Source organism: Medicago sativa, chromosome 5, assembly GCF_051527215.1.
Source record: "Medicago sativa cultivar Bolivia chromosome 5, Bolivia_mono, whole genome shotgun sequence".
Taxonomy (NCBI): domain Eukaryota; kingdom Viridiplantae; phylum Streptophyta; class Magnoliopsida; order Fabales; family Fabaceae; genus Medicago; species Medicago sativa.
In genome coordinates this window covers 50,493,909-50,511,312 of record NC_140753.1, presented here as the reverse complement: position 1 = coordinate 50,511,312, position 17,404 = coordinate 50,493,909, and the positions used below count along the sequence as shown (strand labels likewise).

General features: G+C 31.6%; 1 protein-coding gene and 2 pseudogenes across 2 annotated transcripts; all 3 read left to right on the top strand.

Moving 5' to 3' along the window:
• The first annotated feature begins 454 nt into the window (after window positions 1–454).
• LOC146922749 (putative mitochondrial saccharopine dehydrogenase-like oxidoreductase At5g39410 pseudogene) lies at window positions 455–3,039 on the top strand (annotated as a pseudogene). Its single transcript, XR_015011155.1, has 3 exons — window positions 455–648; window positions 1,861–2,670; window positions 2,904–3,039. The product of XR_015011155.1 is annotated as a putative mitochondrial saccharopine dehydrogenase-like oxidoreductase At5g39410 pseudogene (transcript).
• Window positions 3,040–7,924: 4,885 nt separating this feature from the next.
• LOC146922748 (putative polyamine transporter At3g13620) lies at window positions 7,925–9,507 on the top strand. Its single transcript, XM_085715538.1, has one exon. It carries the CDS (start codon window positions 8,027–8,029, stop codon window positions 9,431–9,433), a length of 1,407 nt encoding a protein of 468 aa, XP_085571664.1. The 5' UTR covers window positions 7,925–8,026; the 3' UTR covers window positions 9,434–9,507.
• Window positions 9,508–15,702: 6,195 nt separating this feature from the next.
• Window positions 15,703–16,921, top strand: LOC146922747 (uncharacterized; annotated as a pseudogene).
• Window positions 16,922–17,404: the final 483 nt, after the last annotated feature.

Below are 17,404 nucleotides of genomic sequence, written 5' to 3'. Positions count from 1 at the left end.
TACCTCTCTTTTTTTAAAAATGTGAAAAAATACGAGGTATTTCAAAATACCTCTCTTTTTTTAAAAATGTGAAAAAATATGAGGTATTTCAAAATACCTCTCTTTTTATCATTTTTATTCAATGTTTTCTGCAATTCATTTCGAAACGTGAAAAAATATGAGGTATTTTTTATCATTTTTATTCAATGTTTTCGGTAATTCATTTCGAAACAATAGCATTGGTGAATCAGAACTGTTTTTTGGAAGCTAACAATTTTTAAAAATGTGAAAAAATACGAGGTATTTCAAAATACCTCTCTTTTTATCATTTTTATTCAATCTTTTCGGTAGAACTGTTTTTTGGAAGCGAACAGTTTGAACAGCAATAGCTTCATCAGTAGAAACAAAAACATTGGACCCATAGTCATAATAAGTGGTCGAAACCTATCAAAACTAACCTCATTTTCAGTAAAAAAATGCTTCTTTGGTCGTTTCTGCTTGTGGGTTTGACTCTGTTCCTGCTGAGATTGGTCTGTTGTTTCATTTGAAGCAGTGGTTTGGTGGGTGTTTGCCGAATCGGGTTTGTAGGTAATTTTGAATCTTGCTGATTTGAAAGAGATGAGATTGAGAAGAAGGGATACACAAGCTATCAAAAGAGCAAAACCTATGGTATGTATGAATTGAATGTTATACTGTATATCATAAATAATAGTTGTAGTAAACTATTTGAGATTGAACAAATTAAAGGCGTGTCTAGTGTCTGCACGTATCTATAGATGACATTCACACATATAGTTACAATCAATCACTTCTATGTTTTCAAATTATTACTCGTGTTAGCTTCATGTTTGGTGTCCCTAGGAGCATTTCATAGGTAGACGGTAGTAACTAAGGTTTACTGAATTGAATTTTGTGTAAGGATTTAATTTGTACATACTCAATCAGAGTAAAACTCTATTTACGATGTACATTGAATCATATCTCATCATGTAAATATTTGTAGAGATATTTAGGAACATATTAATGTGGCCTTGTGGTGTGATTTGGTTGAATGTATGTGTAAAACAGTTTTACATTGTCTGATTAACAATTATAACAAATTAACAAGTGTAATTGTATATGTGTGATTGTGTCTGTAATCCATGTTTGTTGTTTGTTGTGTTATCATGCATATTGAAGAATGCACAATTCTTAAATACGTGTATAAGCAATCAGAAATTATATAGGGTGACCCAGTGCACGTGGCTCCTATAAGGTAGAGTTCGAGGAGGATAGATGCATGTAGTCTTACCCTAAAAGCAATCAAAAGTTATGATATTTCACAATAATGGAAGAAAAAGAAACATCACAATGGCGGAAGCATAGACGATTATAAATAGATTGTGGTTTAGACTTTAAACTAGAGAGAATATTGTTTTGGAACACATTTTTGCTAGCTTTGTTGGTTTAAATGATGGATTAACAAATGTGTTCTTACGGAGTGTTAAAAATGTAGCTTTATTCACACCCTAAGAATAATTCCCAATAGCTTGGTGTATGCCTTCATATGACACTATGCCGCAATCTCTTCAGCTGAACATTGTATATTCATCTGCAAAATGCTTGTGCAAGTTGTTGATTAACCTTGTGTAATTGACTTTATATTACAATCTTTTCTGCCGAGCATCGTATTTTCATCTGAAAACTGTTGAATTTAGGTCATTTTGAATGTTAAAATATTGAATCTTCTTTTAATGGACATAGTGTATCTATTTTCTATAATATCATTTACTTAAACTAATGTAACCTTGTGCAAATGCCTTTGTTTTACTCTTTTCTTTTTAATATATTTTATATCCTCTGTAATTTTGCGAGTTTCGAAATAATCATATGTGTTTGTAGATTCCAGGTCCCCTTCCTAAAGAACAAATAATAGAACATGAGAAGAAAATTGGCCTTTGGGGAATAACACTACCATCAGCAGATGCAACCGTTATTGGAAAAATATTTTTGATTCTAATAGAACACACCAATGGTCTCCCTGGATTGAACGAGAATCCCAAAACAGTTCAAAAAGGAAAGTTTTTTGGTCACCTGTGAAGCCAGTACATTTTGGTCTGAAGCTAGGTTCAATATCTTTGTTGGGTATTTTAGGATTACATTTGGAATAATCCTAGGTATTTTAGGAAGAATGGCCCTTCTGGTGTGTGATGGATGCTTCTTTTGAAATATCCTTCAATCTTTACCTTACGTAGTTTCGGCAAGAATGGCCCTTCTGAAGAGAAAGTGGAAAGTGCTTCATTTTAGATGTGGTTTATTGGACATGGATTTAGCAATGAGAGTCTTGCTGCAAATGGAAACTCAAAACCTGACATAGTAGTTATAACGAGAATAACCGAACCGAAAATGAGTTATGTAACGACACTAGTTATTATGATTCCATGTGCTCTTGTACTTCTTCGCCAAAGAAACAATTTACCAAAGGGGGGAGTTTACACTCCACGTATTGTATTTCGTCCTAATGTTCTGCAATAAAGACTTCAACAAAATGGTATATCTTTTGATATCATCTCGAAAATCATGCTTTCATCTTGACTGGTGCAGCTCATTATTTAGTCCACCTCTACAGAATTCGAACAGAATCTCCGCGATCAGATCACTTTACTCCTCAAAAAACTAAAGGAAAAAGACAAACTCATCGAACAATCTAAGGTTTGTTTTCAATCCTTCGATTTTTCTTCAATAATTTTTATATTTTTATTTTAAATTTCTTTTTGGTTTTTTAATAGTATGAAAAGTGTGTGAGTGCATTAGAGATAAAGAAGTTCGTTGAAGTGAATCTGAAATTGATGGCAGAGTCCGAGAATTTATTGGGACATTATCGAAATTTGGAAAAGGAATGTGCGCTTTATGATAATGATAAGGATGTGTTGATTGATTTTCAGAATGAAGCTGAAGAACGAGCGAGGGAGGCTTGTTTGCAAGCTGAAGAGTTGGAACGTGATTTGGTTATTCATCAGATGGAGTCGAAGAAATCTCAGCAAGAGAATGCACAAGCGACCAAAAGAGCAAAGTCCATGGTATGAATTCAATATTATATATCATATCATAATAGTTGTAGTGAAGGCGTGTCTAGTATGTGACATGTTTCTATACATGACGCTTATGCTAGTGGTTATTACTAGTGTTAGCTTCATGTCTGATGTTCTAGTAACTAAGGTTTACTGAATTGAAATAGTGTAAGGATTTAATTTGTACATACTCAATCAGTGTAAAACTCTATTTACAATGTAAATCAAATAATACCTCATCATGTAAAGATTTGTCGAGATATTTAGGAACATAATAAAGTGGCCTTGTGGTATAATTTGGTTGAATGTATGCGTAAAACAGTTTTACAATGTCTGATTAACAGTTACAACAATTAATATCTTAAGTGTAATTGTCAATGTGTGCTTGTGTCTGCAACCCATGTTTGCTCTTTGTTGTACTAATACCATGCATATATATATATATATATATATATATATATATATATATATATATATATATATATATATATATATATATATATATATATATATATATATAGGACATATACTATGAGAATGACATCTATACATGAGAATGATGAGAATGCTTCTTAGCCTTTGGATTAAAATTATATGCCTGAGATTAGATGGTCCACTTAAGTGGAGAGATGCGGTTGCACCGCCGTGGGTAGAGAGGGAGACGCGGTGGAAGACGGAGAGGCAGAGGGAAGGACGCAGGAAGAAGAAGAAGCCAAAGGATGCGAGTTACATGGAGAAGATGAACAGTGAATGGTTCATGAAAATTGATAGGCTAGGGAGAGTCCATGTGTTGTTTAAAATTATGATCTTTAATCTGGACCATTGATGTTTGATCTAAAGGTTCACATGTATTCTCATCATTTTCATTTAAAATACTCATTCTCATAATATATGTCCTATATATATATATATATATATATATATATATATATATATATTGGGTTTGCTAGGATACACCCACTAGTTTTTATTAAAGTGTGTTTTAGCAAAGATATAACTAAAAAGTTGTTAAATACACCTTAAGGTGAATGTTGCTAAAACACACCTTCAAAAAAATAAGTGGGTGTATGTTAGCAACTCTTATAGACATTTGCTAGAATACACCCACTTATTTTTTAGAAGGTGTGTTTTAGCAAATTATAACTAAAAAGTAGTTAAATGCACCTTAAGGTGTAGCTTGCTAAAACACTCCCACATAAAAACTAGTGGGTGTGTTCTAGCAAATCTCTTTAATAATATTTGTGAGATAGTTTGTCTTTAATGGATTGAATGAGTTTATGTGGGGGCAACTTATAATTTGAAGAGGGGTCAAACCGTAAAATTATTAGGTTGCTAGTTAAAAAAATATTGAAGAAGTAGGGTCAGCTGCCCCCAATTACTTCCAAGTGCATCTGTGCCTGCTACTTGGCCCTTGGGCCGACCCTATTAAGCTATGGTATGTTGTTCTATCTTAATCAGGTATTAGTTGTGTGTTGACAAACAAGAGCTTTGTCACATGGTGCAATTTATATATTTGGTATCTCATGTAAAGCAGATATATCTTCGTTTGATTTGGTTAACATGCATGTGGTCAATTTAGAAACACCGTAACCATGTGGTTTTTCGATAATAAGGATGATATATCATGTTTCTTTCTTGAAATTGTTAAACTATTAGTATTATCATAGATTAAGTCTAAAGTTAAGGATTTTTCTTATATTTAGAGTGAATTGAGCTTCCAACTACTCCGATGTTTAGAAGTGATTTAATCTACTAATTGATTTTTTTTTCATTTTGGTATGATAAGAGAAATGTTAAAAAATATCCTTAAAACATTGTTTAAGAAAATAAAAATAAAAATATTGTAATAAAAATAAAAACTTTTTAAAAATTAAAAAATTATTGAATCAAATGTCCGATTTTGGATCCAGATATTGATTTTTGGCACCATATCAAACATCACCATCAAAGAGTACGTTCTTTTTCTTTACCAAAACAAATCTAGAGTTATTAAATTCCAATGGGCACATTTTCTTGGGAGTTGTGTGATATTAAGAAATTGTGCACTCCTATATGCCAGTTTGTCGGCTTTCATTTAACTCGCATAAAGTTAAGATTGACTTGCCAACAAATTAAATTGTAATACTCCCTCCGGTCACTATTATAAGCAAATTTTGACTTTTTAGATTCATTCAATAAATGATGTATGTGGTCTATATTGTAGACAACATACATCATTTATTGAATGAATCTAAAAAGTAGAAATTTGCTTATAATAGTGACCGGAGGGAGTAAAACAAAATTAATTCAATTCTATTGAATTTTTTGTTGATTAAAATAGGAGTAAAAAATTTAGGTCCATAAAACACTTAAAGTTCAATAAATTTTAAACTATAACTAACTAACTTATTTCGTCCAAAAACAAGAATCTTATAACAAAACTAAAACTCTATTAAGAGCCCGTTTGTTATAACTTTTTAAGAAATTTTTATTTTTTTTTAAAAAAAATAATTACTTTTAAAAGTTTTGCATCCGTTTGTTACAACTTTTTAAAAAAAAAATCAGAATCTAAAAAAATCTACAAATAGCTTCAAATGAGAAGTCGTTAAGACTAGCTTCTCAGACAATAGATTTTTTTAGAGGAGAGAGAAAATATGATTTAAAAGATTGAACTAATTTTGTAACAAAAATCCCTTTTATATAGTTGTATCCAAACAAACTAGATTATTTGTTTAAAAAAATGATTTTTATTACGGTAAACAAATGCAAAATAGATTTTGATTTTTTATAAAATCTCTAAAATATAATCTCGAAATTATTTTATGTCAAAATCACTTTTATTTTAATTCATAACAAACAGACCCTAAATATCTCGTGAAAAAACTCTACAAAAAGTTATACACTGCACCATAGTTACCTACTTCCAGCAAATCATTACCAAATTAATCAATATACACATTACTGCATGTCAAAATTGAATTCGAACACAAACAAATGATTAAACTAAAAGAGACATGCATTATTTCATATAAACGTTTTAAGTGATTTCTTATCTCTTTTCATAAATGAATATTAGTGAAAAAATATTTTTGTCCTCTATACATAATCTCTCTATAAAAAAAAATTATCTCATATTATTAAATTCTCTTTGAATTTTGAACCACGTCCTGGAAACAGTCTCTTGTATAAAAACAGGGTAAGACTGTGTACAATACACCAACTGGTGGGACCCCTTCCCGAACCTTGCGTATGCGGAGCTTCAGTGCACCGAGTTGTTTTTATTTTATTTTTTTATATGTTAACATATTTCTTTGCAGGTAGGGTGTCCAAATTGTTAGGGGATGGCTCAGATACTTTGTTTTGGTTTGATAGGTGGTTAGGTGATGTTCCTTTTTGCAACCGGTTTGCTCGTCTTTTTGAGTTAACGACGAACAAATTCAGCACGGTGTCTGATATGTTTAGGGCCGGTTGGGGGGAAGGTGGCGAGTCGTGGTGTTGGCGTAAAAGATTGTGGGCGTGGGAGGAAGAGATGTTAGAGGAGTGTAGGCTCTTACTTGCTAATGTTTCTGTTCAGTCTAATGTGCTTGACAGGTGGCAGTGGGATCCGGATACCCATGATGGTTACACAGTGAAGGGCGCTTATAAGTGTCTGACAACTCCGGTTTCTCAAACAATTGTTGCAACGGACGAACTGGTATGGCATAAGAAGGTTCCCCTGAAGGTGTCTATTGTTGCATGGCGGCTGCTGAAGGACAGGTTACCGACTAAGACTAACTTGCAAAGGCGTGGGTCCTTACAGGGTACTTCCAATACTTGTGTTTCGGGCTGCGGAATGGTTGAGACGGCATCTCATTTGTTTCTGCATTGTGACATTTTTAGTTCTCTTTGGCATCATATCAGATCTTGGATCGGCATATCAGGAGTAGATCCTCAGAATATTAGTGACCACTTTTATCAGTTTATTCATTATACAGGTTACTCAAAGGCGCGACGATCGTTTCTTCAATTGATTTGGTTGCTTTGTGTCTGGTTAGTGTGGAACGAACGTAATAACAGGTTATTTAATGACATTGAGTCATTTACTGATCAACTATTAGACAAGGCAAAATACCATTCTCTTTGGTGGTTAAAAGCTCATAATACTGTGTTTGTCTATGGTACTCACAGGTGGTGGTCGGATCCTCTATTTTGTTTGGGGATCGACTGATCCACATTCTATTTCTTTGTATGAGTATTTGGTTTCCAGGGTGGCTCCTTAAGTACACCTTGTACTAGGAGTGTTTCACTACCGTTGTTAATATATCTCATTTTGATTTCTTCAAAAAAAACATATTTCTTTGCAGCTAATAATAAATATTACAATGAAAACAATAATTTATGGTCTCTCTCTTTTTTTGACCAAATTCAGTTCTCATATTTAGTCAGCGTGACCAAATTCAGTTCTCATATTTAGTCAGCGTGGTCTTATCAGTTCTCATATTTGACCAAATTAATACTATAAAATAAATTAATGTAAATCTTACACTTAATGGATCTAACATCTTTTTTCTTTTAAAGGACTGACACAAAATATTTAGACTTATATGAATTTCATCAAAATAAATAAGCGACTATTAAAACAAAATATAATTAAAATATTATGTTAATGTACAGTTTTTTATTGAAGAAATTAATGCACAATTATTTCGTACATACAATATGTGCTGTCACGTTACAACATGTTTTTTTTTTTTTTTGAATAAATACGTTACAACATTATATTGAATGTACATATGAAGTAATTTTATAGGGATAAAGTATATTAATGAAATTCATTAAAAAAAAGTATGGAAAAGAAAGTGAATTATTAGCTCTATAAAGTGGCTTGCTCAAAAAAAAAGCTCTATAAAGTGGGAATTTTAAATAAAAATAAATGGAAGATCGTATCGTGACTCTGTTCCTTTAATCATGCGTTAAAGTCCAGCTATGTCTCTGCCACTATCACATTCTTCTCATATTCCAACTAACTCACTCAAAAAATGGGAGAAGAAAACCTTTCCACCGCTCCAACCACCACCACCACCACCATTCCCAAAAAATCCACCACAAAGAAACTAACCCTAATCCCTCTCATATTCCTCATCTATTTTGAAGTAGCCGGCGGCCCATACGGCGAAGAACCCGCCGTTCAAGCCGCCGGCCCCCTCTTTGCACTTCTCGGCTTCCTCATCTTCCCTTTCATTTGGAGCATTCCAGAAGCTCTAATAACCGCTGAACTAACCACCGTTTATCCAGGAAACGGTGGTTTTGTTATCTGGGCCGAAAAAGCTTTCGGCCCATTTTCAGGCTCTTTAATGGGTACATGGAAATTCCTTAGTGGTGTCATTAATATAGCAGCTTTCCCTGTTCTTTGCATCGATTATGTCAAAAAACTCTTCCCTGTTTTTGAATCTGGTTGGCCTCGTTACATAGCAATTCTCTTTTCAACTCTTTCATTGTCTTTTCTTAATTATACTGGTTTAACAATTGTTGGTTATGTTGCTGTTGTTCTTGCAATTGTTTCATTGTCACCATTTGTTTTAATGTCTCTTATTGCTATCCCTAAGATAAATCCACATAAATGGATTAGTTTAGGTCAAAAGGGTGTTAAGAAAGATTGGAATCTTTTCTTCAATACCCTGTTTTGGAACTTGAATTTTTGGGATAATGTTAGTACTTTAGCTGGTGAAGTTGAAGAACCAAAGAAAACTTTTCCTTTGGCTCTTTTAATTGCTGTTATTTTCACTTGTGTTTCTTATTTGATTCCACTTTTTGCTGTTACTGGAGCTGTGAATGTGAATCAAAGTGAATGGGAAACTGGGTTTCATGCTCAAGCTGCTGAGATTATTGCTGGAAAATGGTTGAAAATTTGGGTTGAAATTGGTGCTGTTTTATCAGCAATTGGGCTTTTTGAAGCCCAATTAAGTAGTAGTGCTTATCAAGTTTTGGGTATGGCTGAAATTGGAATTTTGCCCAAGTTTTGTGGAATTAGGTCAAAATGGTTTAATACACCTTGGTTGGGTATTTTGGTATCTACTTTGATAACAATTGCTGTTTCTTATATGGATTTCACTGATATAATTTCATCAGCTAATTTTTTGTATAGTTTGGGCATGATATTGGAATTTGCTTCTTTTCTTTGGTTGAGATGGAAGAAGCCAATGTTAGTGAGACCTTATAAGATTCCAATGAATTTGCCTATGTTGGTGGTTATGTGTTTGGTACCATCTGGTTTTCTTGTATTCATAATGGCTATTGCTACTAAGACTGTCTTTTTGGTGAGTGGTTTGATGACTATAGGTGGGATTGGTTTTTTCTTTTTTATAAAATTGTGTAGGATGAAGAATTGGGTGAAGTTTGAGATTAAAGAGGATGAAGAAGATGGGAATATAGTGGCTGATTTATGATTTGATCAGAATTCAAATGTTTGTTTTAGTTGTATACTACCTTGCACATAAATAAATTGTTGCCATTTATCAGAGATTGTGTAATGTTGTAATTTACAAAGTGTAGAGTTTTTTTATTTTTGGATAATTTGTCACATTTACATTGTTTTTGTTCTAATGTCATGATCAAAGTCATTTTTTGAGCACTTTCCAATGCCTTTTAAAGTTTAATTTATCACATTTACTTTGTTTTTGTTATGATGTCATGATCAAGTCATTTTTTGAGTACTTGTCTTCCCAATTTCAAATTTTATCAAAGAACTAAGCGAATAAATTCATACACATATTAAATATTAAGAAATAGAGAATTATAGGCTTGAATATGCACATCATGATATCATATCATATGTACTTGCAGGTACTATTTAAGATGTTGTAGGGATCATTTTATCATTAAGGAATGTCAACTTCTATTAGTGAAAAGATAAGCAGTAACGTGCTTGTCTATCTTCTATCATGTATTTGTATTTAATTATATCTACCACAATCAAATATTTTGTGGAAAATAAGAAGAGAAGAAATTTCATTTATAGTGTCCAATATTTTTTTTAGGGTTAAATATGTTTTTGATTCTTTAAAATATATCAATTTTTAAAGATATATTTATTTTTTCGTTTTAGTCACTCTAAAAAATTTCTTCGTCTTTTAATCCCAAATGTTGTTCATCTTCATCTTTGGTCCCTCTTTTTTAAATAAACTTATATGTAGAATTCATATTTTTCAATAAAAATTTGCAAAAAAGTTTATGAGTCATTCTAGTTACACCCCATGAACTTTAGGTTACACCCCTTTCAGACAAAAATACCCTTAATTTCATTTTTAGATTATTCTCCTATTCTAGTTTTTTCTTCAAAATACAAGTTAATTTAGTTCACGTACAGTCAAGTAAATTGAATTTGCTAAAAATTAACGTGAATTGAATTCACATACATACATATATATATATATATATATATATATATATATATATATATATATATATATATATATATATATAGGGTTATGATAGAAGACACCTTTTGTGAATGTGTCTTTTATCAAGTTACTCTATGAGCATTTGTTAAAAGACACCAATTACTTTTTATGAAGGTGTCTTTTATCAAAGTTATAACTAAAAAAGTGAAAATCACACCTTGAGGTGTGACTTGATAAAAGACACCACACTACTTTTTATGAAGGTGTCTTGTAACATAACCCATATATATATATATATATATATATATATATATATATATATATATATATATATATATATATATAGGGTTATGTTACAAGCCACCATTTGGTGGTGTCTTTTATCAAGTCACACCTCAAGGTGTGATTTTCACTTTTTAGTTATAACTTTGATAAAAGACACCTTCATAAAAAGTAGTTGGTGTCTTTTAACAAATGCTCATAGAGTAACTTGATAAAAGACACCTTCATAAAATGTGTCTTCTATCATAACCCATATATATATATATATATATATATATATATATATATATATATATATATATATATATATATATGAGTCAGGATCCGTTGACACCAGGTGTCAACGGATTCGTTGACACCAGGTGTCAACGGATTCGTTGACACCAAATCATGTCCATTCATTTATATTCATCCAAAGGTTCATATTATTTAATGAAAAACCTCATATAGACCCTCTTTTCTCTAATTTTCCTTGACCATTAATTATCACTTTTTTTTAGGGAATTAGTTATTACTTTTATTGGCAAGACTCATTGAAAAGGGAAATACCATTTCCTACTAAGGATATTCCACGGGAATCATGAACAAAGCCGTGTTTTCCACCAAAGTTTATTTTTTTTATTTATTTTTATATTAAAATAGTAAAGATTCACATGATAATATTGAAAAATTCACCACTGAAAAATTCACCTCTTTTGTTGATCAGACATGATAATATTGAAATGTAGATTTTGTCAAAAACTTGAAATGGAGAAAGAAGCCCTTAATAGTATATGAAATGACGATAGCTATGATAATATCCATTGTTAATTTTCATTTGTAATAGAGGGGAAAAAATAAAAATCTGGACAATAAAAAAGATAACCAAAATGTACCAAAAAAATAAAATAAAGATAACCAAAACGAGAGGGAAGAATTAGCATTGAAATAAATGAAAATAAATTCAGGTAAGTAATGATCATGTGAGCTTTTTAAGTAAACGAATGTGAGCCTTTAAATCAATACAAATGAATGGACATGATTTGGTGTCAACGAATTCGTTGACACCTGGTGTCAACGGATCCTGACTCATATATATATATATATATATATATATATATATATATATATATATATATATATATATATATCACTCTCAATTTCTTTAAATCATATATGTTATTTCAGTTTACGTATACCCTTGATCCTGGCTTATTCAATTCAGACGCTGTTATTTCTAGATTACTTTGCTCGAAGCCTCGAACCAATGCTGACAGGGTTAAACAGGATTACTTTGAAGATTCAATTCACGCTTTTTTTTTAGTAACGATTCAATTCACGCTTGACGTGTACATGAATAAGTAAATAACCATATGTTACAAAACAATCAGATGCCTATGCCACATCTTGCAATTTAATTCATGTTTTAAATTCACATATACATACAATTCAATTCACATCTGTTCCGGTGGTGTTACCCAAACCCTTCAAGTCATCGTAAGCATATGTTAATTGACCTCATGTAATATCTGGAAATTCTGATTTTACATGTGGTATGTCAATTGTGTCAAAAAAGTAAAAATAAAATAACATAGAAATCACTGAAATGGTGATTTAATTATGGAATTGAGTATTGATAGAAGACCTTATGCTTCAATCTTTAACTGTTCATCAAAATCGATCAATTTCAATGGATGTTTGTGAGTATTATGAACAAGGGCTTTATGGGTATTATGATTTAATTTTAAGAGATTTTGGGTGTAAGTAGATTTTTTTGGGGCGTAACTAGAAAAAGTCAAAGTTTATTACTCCATCCGTTCCTTTTTAAGTGTTTTCTAGGGTGAATTTTTCGTTCCTATTTAACTGTCTTTTTGGTATTTTAAGGGTACGATTTGTCAATTATACCCTTTGTCAATTACTTTTATCTTTTTCAATAAAACTAATTAATGTTATCTATTTGGAAAATTAAAGTTTGTTTGTTTTTTTTAAATAAAGTTTGTTTCTTGTTATCTTCAAATTTAAACAAAATTTTATTCCAAACAATGATTCCAAGAGTTAAAATTCTATAAATTAGATGAGTAGCGATTTTTAAAAATTTCAAGTGTGACTCTGGCATTGGTTGAAGCCATAGTTGAAGCCTTAACTTTAATTAAAGGAGTTGAAAGAAATTTAATTTTTTCTTAACTTTTGATTAATGTGAAGTTGGAATAATTTTTATATTGACTTAAAGTAACTAAAAAGATGTGCATAATATTTAAAAAAATTGAAAATTGTTTGTTATGAGAGAGAGCATGCAAAAAAAAAAGTATTTTGTTGAAAGAAAAAGATAATAACTGACAATTGTTTGTTACGAGAGAAAAATAACATATTAAATTTATTGGAAAGATAAAGTGTGTGCAAAAAAAATATGAATTTATCATAGTCTCATTGTTCACTCACCGAAGATTATTCTCTTCACATAGATCTCGGGATACGAGACCTTCCTTCAACTACGAACTAAGCAGCCTTGAAAGTTGAAAGAAAGGAGTAGTGAAATGAAAGAAGAAGGGAATTCCTTATTGGATAGTCCCATCCCAATCCAATACGAAAACGAGTAATGAGCCCCTTTATGTTGTGGGCAGCAGAGATTAGATTCTTATTCTTCTCTTTGCTTTGGTACCAGCCTTGATATCTCAATCTTGCAAGGCACGACAGGCATCAGAACGAACTTCGGATGGATTAAAATGAGGGTATAATAGGAAGAAAATGTGCAAAAATACACATCGCTATTTTTGTGTTAATTTTTTAAAAAGACACTTAAAAAGGAACGGAGGGAGTATTTTTTTTTTTTAAGCAAAAAGGAAAAATACATTAAAATAAAAAGAGATACAGAGAACGGAGGGAGTATATTATAAGAATCTCTTCCAAAAAAAAAAAAATTAAAACTTTTTAACAAAACATAAATGAAATATGATTTTTTATATTTTTTTACGGTTAAAAAATCATATTTAATTCATGTTTTGTTAAAAAAAAAAAATTATGGAGAGAACAAAAGTGGTGATTGGAAATTTAATATAGACTAAAAGTTGAAGAAAATTTTTAGAGAGACTAAACAAAAAGTTGTTATATTTATAGGGAATCCAGTTACACAACAAGAGATTCACGAATTTGCTTAGTTCCTTCTCCTAAATAACCTCTCAGAGGTAAAGACAATAGGAGATTATTACACATGGTGCAATAACCAAGCAAGTCGTGATAGAATCTATTCTAAGATAGATAGGTTTGTTGCTAACACTACTTGATTGCATAACTTCAGTGCTACAATGGGGGAAATATACCCAAAACGAGTTTCTGATCATTGTATATAAGTATGGACTTGGTATGTCCTACTAACCCAAGAAATACTCCCTTCAGATTTCTTAATGTTCTAATGAAGCATCAATTGTATCCATCTTTGATCCAAGATAAATGTGGCCAAAACCCGCATTCCAACTTGTTAATAAATATATGGCGCAAGTTGAAGGCTTTGAAAGAAGATTTGAAGGAGCTAACACACAAAATATTTCCAAGGCACTACCAAAAAAGTGGAGATGCTAGGAGTGCGCTGATTGCTGCCCAAAGTGATCTTAGTTCAGACCCTTTGAACTCTGACCTCATTGAAGAAGAAAAGAGATGCTTATCCTCACTTGAAAAGTGGAGTACAATTGAAGAGAAGATATGGCTTAAAAAATCCAGAGCTAATTGGATACAACTGGGGGACTCTAATACAAAATTATTTCAAGCATATGCAAAGAAGAGAAAATCTTAAAACTACATCAAATATCTTATCTCAGAAGAAGGAAATAGAATCCAAAGTCATCAACACATGAAAGAGAAGATTAGAGGGTTTTATATGAAGCTGATGGGAAGTGCAGCTGATTCTTTGCCTATGTTGGATAGGAATGTCGTTTTGAGAGGGCCGATTCTAACTCAACACCAACAAGAACTACTTTGCTCAGAGATCACAAGTACCAAAGTTAAAAATGCTTTGTTTGACATGGATTCTGCCAAAGCTCCAGGTATTGATGGATTCAATGTTTATTTTTTCAAAACTACTTGGAATATTATAGGAGATATTGTCATTGCCACTATTGGTGAGTTCTTTAGGATTGGATTTATGCCTAGAATTACAAACAATACTTATGTGACACTGGTTCCTAAAGTACCAAATCCTACCTCTATTAAGAACTTTAGACTTGTAGCTTTCTGCTGCTCTGTGAATTATAAGATTATGTCTAAAGTTATAACAAATAGAATGCAAGGTGTCTTGAGTAGTATTGTTTGTGAGAATCAGTATGCTTTTGTCAAAGGTAGGGTAATCTTTGATAATATCATGTTAAGTCATGAACTTGTAAAAAGATATGGTAGGAAAGGTATATCTCCAAGATTTATGCTAAAAATTAACTTGCAAAAGGCTTATGATTATATTGAATGGCCTTTTTTTAAGTATCTTTTGCTTGGGCTGAGTTTTCCATACAAGTTTGTAAATTGGGTGATGGCTTGCATTACCACTACATCTTATACCTTCAATGTAAATGGTGATCTGACTAGTCCTTTTCCAGCGAAGAAAGGACTTAGACAATGAGATCCCATATCTCCTTAACTGTTTGTAATCTGTATGGAATATTTGAATAGGTGTCTTCCGCTACTCAAGAATATATCAGAGTACAAGTATCACCCGAGGTGCAAGAAGCTGAACTTAGTTCATGTATGCTTTGCTGATGACTTCTTGTTGTTTTCTATAGGTGATGTGGGATATGTCACTCAGTTATTCGAATCTTTTGAGCAATTCTCTATTGTGTCTAGACTCAAAGCTAACCAGGCTAAAGCTCAATCTACTTTGGTGGAGTAGAATTGAGTGTTCAAGAAGCTATTCTTACTAAATTTAATCTTACCAAAGGAGAGCTCCCTTTATCCTCAAAAAACTGACTATTATGCAGTGTCAGCATTTAGTGAAGAGAATAATCAGTAGGATTGAAAATTGGTGCTCTAAATTGTTATCATATACTGGTAGATTGCAACTTGTTAAGTCAGTAATGTTTGGTGTGAAAACTTATTGGAGCCAAGTATTTGCTCTTCCTCAGAAAGTCCTTAAATTAATCCAAACTGCTTGTAGACTATTTCTCGGGACTGGTAGATCAGGTGTTTCTAAAAGAGCTCTTGTTGCTTGAGAGTATATTTGTTTGCTTAAGATAGCTGGTGGGTGGAATGTCATTGATTTAAAATGTTGGAACCAAGCTACTATCAACAATCATTTCTGGAACTTGGCTAACAAGAAGGATGTTTTATGGGTAAAATGAGTACATGAATACTTCATAAAAGGGAAGAATGTGCTACTCACTGAAGCTCCTTCCCAAGCTTCATGGGTAGTGTAAAAGGTCTTTGATGACACATCAATTAAAATCATCCAATTACACCGATGTTGTAATTTTGTAATCCCCTAGTTTTAGGCTAATAATAAATGTGGGATATTGTAAGTTTAAATTATAATCTAAGAGGAAGGGTGAATTAGGTTATTGGAGTTTTAGAATAATTTTTTCAAGTTTAGTTCTTGATATTTTTTCAGAAAGTTATTATGAACGTTTGAATGAAAATGTGGAAAAATAAATAGAGTAAGGGAAATAGAAAGAACACAAGGAAATTATAATGCTTCTCTTATAGGTGCATACACTTGAACCCTTCTGGGAGATATACAACATAAGAAGTAACTCTTGGAGAAAACTTGATATTGTTATGCCTACAACACAAGTTTTCAGAACTATGGAAGCCAAGGTGTATATGAATGAAATGTGTCATTGGTGTATTACAATCTAGTCTGATTCTGATTCTGAATTTGAATCAAAGTTGGTGTCCTTTGATTTGAACAATGAGGTGTTTTTTACCACACCTATACCCTCAAACATATATGATGGCTCTCCTAGAGAAGAAAGTATATGGAAACAATTGGTGGTGTTAAATGGATACATTGCCTTGATCACATATGAAGAACAAATGACTACTTGTAACATATCAATTTTGGGTGAACTAAGTGTAAAAGAATCATGGATTAAACTCTTCATTGTTGGATCATTGCATTGCGTTGAAGAACCTTTTGGAATGGCAAAGAGTAAAATAATCTTCAGAAAGAAAGACAGAGAAATAAATTGGTTTGACTTAAGAACCCAAATGATTGAGGAGCTTGATATTGAAGGAGAATATTGTGATATAGCAGTTTACAAGGAAGACCGTCTTCCAATTGATGGAATAAATAAGTAATTCATTATGTAAAAATTGTATCTATACTTTTATGTTTAATTTCGTGCTTTATTTTTTCTTTTGCATTTCAAATCTAAATGAATAAACTGAATGTGGTTTAAGCTTTATGGCTTAGTTTAAATCAATTAATCTTCTTCACGCCCTCTCTATATAAAGAAAGTTATCTTTATGTTGAGTTATATTCTATTTTTTTTTTATTTGCTCAAAAAAAAAAAATCTGATTTTTTTTCTTGTGAAATCTCAGGGTTGGCATTTAAAACAACAATTTATCATAATTCTTGTATCTCTAGTTCAATGGTATGTTATTTTAATGCAAACAAGTCTAAAATGATAACTGATCCCAATCCTGTATACTAATGGCAATAATCTCATTAGCCGCTATATATTTGTGAATCTTTCATATATAATAACAACTTGTCAATTAAGTTAATATATACTTATTTACATTTTTGTTAGGAATATAATAATAACTTGTCAAAAGTT